Source organism: Oncorhynchus nerka, unplaced genomic scaffold, assembly GCF_034236695.1.
Source record: "Oncorhynchus nerka isolate Pitt River unplaced genomic scaffold, Oner_Uvic_2.0 unplaced_scaffold_755, whole genome shotgun sequence".
Taxonomy (NCBI): domain Eukaryota; kingdom Metazoa; phylum Chordata; class Actinopteri; order Salmoniformes; family Salmonidae; genus Oncorhynchus; species Oncorhynchus nerka.
The window spans coordinates 254436-258419 of record NW_027040456.1 but is presented as its reverse complement, the minus strand read 5'-3'; the positions used below and the strand labels follow the sequence as shown (position 1 = coordinate 258419).

General features: G+C 40.9%; 1 protein-coding gene across 1 annotated transcript; it reads left to right on the top strand.

The window, feature by feature from the left end:
- The first annotated feature begins 212 nt into the window (after positions 1–212).
- On the top strand, positions 213–3091 carry LOC115128039 (regulator of G-protein signaling 4-like). The gene is made up of 5 exons (XM_029657649.2): positions 213–435; positions 1529–1597; positions 1958–2010; positions 2348–2511; positions 2752–3091. The coding sequence occupies exons 1-5, from the start codon at positions 392–394 to the stop codon at positions 2917–2919; spliced, it is 498 nt and encodes a 165-aa protein (XP_029513509.1). The 5' UTR covers positions 213–391; the 3' UTR covers positions 2920–3091.
- The last annotated feature ends 893 nt before the right edge of the window (positions 3092–3984 follow it).

Here is a 3984-nt window from a genome sequence, read left to right as displayed (position 1 = left end):
CTCCTCTCTTACATTACCCTCCATCTCTCCCCCATCCATCCATCCATCTCTCCCCCATCCCTCCATCTCTCCCCCATCCATCCATCTCTCCCCCATCCACCCGTCCATCCTCCTCCCTCATTCTGTTCTCAGATGTGTGGTAGATTAACATGTGTGATAAGCAGGTATATTAAAGGGGCTGATACACTGTAGGGGGTTAGTTTGTGCACAGACACAGAACAGGAAGGAGCACAGACACAGAACAGGAAGGAGCACAGACACAGGACAGGAAGGAGCACAGAACAGAACAGGAAGGAGCACAGACACAGAACAGGAAGGAGCACACACCAGAATACAACAGCTGGTTTCACATTTTTTGTTTGTTTCGTTAATTTCCTTCCCACGTGCTGAAATGTGTAAAGGACTGTCCTCCCTTCCCTCGTCATGCTTGGAGAAGTGAGTATGGAAGTATGTAGTACTGTATGTAGTGTGTAGTATGTAGTGTGTAGTATGTAGTACTGTATGTAGTGTGTAGTATGTAGTACTGTATGTAGTGTGTAGTATGTAGTACTGTATGTAGTGTGTAGTGTGTAGTATGTAGTACTGTATGTAGTGTGTAGTATGTAGTACTGTATGTAGTGTGTAGTGTGTAGTATGTAGTACTGTATGTAGTGTGTAGTGTGTAGTATGTAGTACTGTATGTAGTGTGTAGTGTGTAGTATGAAATGTGTAGCACAGGAGGTTGGTGCCACCATAACTGGGGAGGATGGGGCTCATGGTAATGACTGGAGCAGAATGGGTGGAATGGTATCAAATACATCAACACATGGTTGGATGCCAGTCCATTTACTCCGTTCCGGTCATTATTATGAGCCGTCCTCCCCTGGTATGTAGTATGTAGCGTGTAGTAGTATGTATTGTGTAGTATGTAGTGTGTAGTATGTATTGTGTAGTATGTATTGTGTAGTATGTAGTGTGTAGTATGTAGTGTGTAGTATGTAGTGTGTAGTATGTAGTGTGTAGTAGTATGTATTGTGTAGTATGTAGTATGTATTGTGTAGTATGTAGTGTGTAGTAGTATGTATTGTGTAGTATGTAGTGTGTAGTATGTATTGTGTATTGTGTAGTATGTATTGTGTAGTATGTATTGTGTATTGTGTAGTATGTATTGTGTAGTATGTAGTGTGTATGTATGTGTAGTGTGTAGTATGTATTGTGTAGTATGTAGTGTGTAGTATGTATTGTGTATTGTGTAGTATGTATTGTGTAGTGTGTGAGGATGTGTCATAGTTTCTAAAGAGAGACCAGTGTGTTTTGTTGAAGGAGAAGGTTGATGTGATTGTTGAAGGAGAAGGTTGATGTGATTGTTGAAGGAGAAGGTTGATGTGATTGTTGAAGGAGAAGGTTGATGTGATTGTTGAAGGAGAAGGTTGATGTGATTGTTGAAGGAGAAGGTTGATGTGATTGTTGAAGGAGAAGGTTGATATGATTAGATTTTTAGATATAGAGAACAAACTAAATGTGTGTGTGTTGTGTGTGTGTGTTCCAGAGCAAAGGGGATGCGGGTGAAGTTGAGTCACCTGGCTGACAAACAGGAGTGGACACATCACAAACACAGGTAACCTGAGGATGTGTCTCTCTTTCTCACGGTCTGTCTGTCTGTCTGTCTGTCTGTGTGTCTGTGTGTATCTGTCTGTCTGTGTGTGGATTACCTGAGGATGTGTCTCTCTTTCTCACGGTCTGTCTGTCTGTGTGTCTGTGTGTATCTGTCTGTCTGTGTGTGGATTACCTGAGGATGTGTCTCTCTTTCTCACGGTCTGTCTGTCTGTCTGTCTGTCTGTCTGTCTACCTACCTACCTACCATTCTACACCAGTGAGCTACTGCAGTCTTGAGTTACGTCAGGAACTGTGGGTTGTTTAGCTGACATCAGAGCTTCTCCCTAATCTCTTTCTCTATAACCTCATGCCTGTTCTAAAGGGTCCATGAGGACAGGACTCTTCAGGATCTGGAGTCTCTACTCAACAGCAAGAGTAAGATCTAGTCCATCTCTTCTCTCTCTCTCTCTTCTTTGTCCCCCTCTCTCTTCTATCGCTCTTCTCTTTTCCTCTCTTCCCTTTCTCTCCCGCTCTCATCTCTTTGTCACTCTTTCTTCTATCTCCCTCTCACTTCTCTCTCCTTCTTTTCAGTCCCTCTCTCTCTTCACTCTCCCTCCCTATCTCTTATTCGCTTTCTCCCTCTTCTCTCTCCCCCTCTCTGCCTCTTCTCTCTTTCTCTCCCTCCTTCTCTTCTCTCTCTCTAATTACACTGATACGTTTCCGTGGCAATGTATAGTTTGACTTGTTGAAATGCCCCCCCCCCTTCTACCAGTTGGCCAGAAAGCTTTCCTCTGGTTCCTGCAGTCTGAGTTCAGTGAGGAGAACCTGCAGTTCTGGTTGGCCTGTGAGGAGTACAGGGTTACCCCCCCATGGCAGCAGGGGGCCAAGGCCCAGTCTATGTACTGCCAGTACATCAACCCTGGTTCACCACAGGAGGTAGGTGGAGTGTTGTGTAGATGCTGTCTAAATGTTGTATATACATTTTACAGACGTTGTATAGATGTTGTGTGAATGTTGTAGAAGTAAGTAAGCCTTGTCTGAGCCAGAACAGTCCAGCCCATTTCTCATATTTTATTTCTGTAGCATAAGGAAGCTCGATGTAAAGTACACCCCCTGGACAGGATGCTAGTGAACGTTGTACAGGCGTTGTCTGAACATTGTGTGTGTTGTTGCCAGGTGAACCTGGATGCTGAGACCAGGGAGGCTCTACTGAGAGTGATGGAGGAGCCTGCAGGCGACACATTCCACGAGGCCCAACAACACGTCTACCACCTGATGGCCAAAGACTCTTATCCTCGCTTCCTGCGCTCCACACACTGCCTGGAGGCCCTTAGGGTTCCTTAGATATTCCACAGCGCCACCTGCTGCCCCGGGGGACCACACAACAACATAATAACAAGCTGTGTTTTATAACAACATTAGAATTTATATAATTTATATTTATTCTCAAGTCTTAGTAGACACTCATATGTGAGTTGTAAGATGTTTGTGTTTATCATAAATATGGTATAACTGGTATATGTCCATGTAGTTCTTAATCAAGTGTTTTGACAGGAACTGAGATCCTGAGTATTCTAGTCAAATCAAATTGGTCCATACACATATTTATCAGATGGTATTGGTCCATATTTAACAGATGTTATTGGTCCATACACATATTTAACAGATGTTATTGGTCCATACACATATTTAACAGATGTTATTGGTCCATATTTAACAGATGTTATTGGTCCATATTTAGCAGATGTTATTGGTCCATATTTAGCAGATGTTATTGGTCACATACACATATTTAGCAGATGTTATTGGTCACATACACATATTTAACATATGTTATTGGTCACATACACATATTTAACATATGTTATTGGTCCATATTTAGCAGATGTTATTGGTCCATATTTAACAGATGTTATTGGTCCATATTTAACAGATGTTATTGGTCACATACACATATTTAACATATGTTATTGGTCCATATTTAGCAGATGTTATTGGTCCATATTTAGCAGATGTTATTGGTCACATACACATATTTAACAGATGTTATTGGTCACATACACATATTTAACATATGTTATTGGTCCATATTTAACAGATGTTATTGGTCCATATTTAACAGATGTTATTGGTCACATACACATATTTAACATATGTTATTGGTCCATATTTAGCAGATGTTTATTGGTCCATATTTAGCAGATGTTATTGGTCACATACACATATTTATCAGATGGTATTGGTACATATTTAACAGATGCTATTGGTCCATATTTAACAGATGTTATTGGTCCATATTTAACAGATGTTATTGGTCCATATTTAATAAATGTTATTGGTCACATACACATATTTAACAGATGTTTATTGGTCCATATTTAACAGATGTTATTGGTCACATACACATAT

Coding starts and splice junctions, on each gene's coding strand:
- LOC115128039 (XM_029657649.2), top strand. CDS start 392: ATGTGTAAAGGACTGTCCTCCCTTCCCTCGTCATGCTTGGAGAA. Junction 1,598..1,957: donor TGGACACATCACAAACACAG/GTAACCTGAGGA, acceptor CCTGTTCTAAAG/GGTCCATGAGGACAGGACTC. Junction 2,011..2,347: donor GTCTCTACTCAACAGCAAGA/GTAAGATCTAGT, acceptor CCCTTCTACCAG/TTGGCCAGAAAGCTTTCCTC.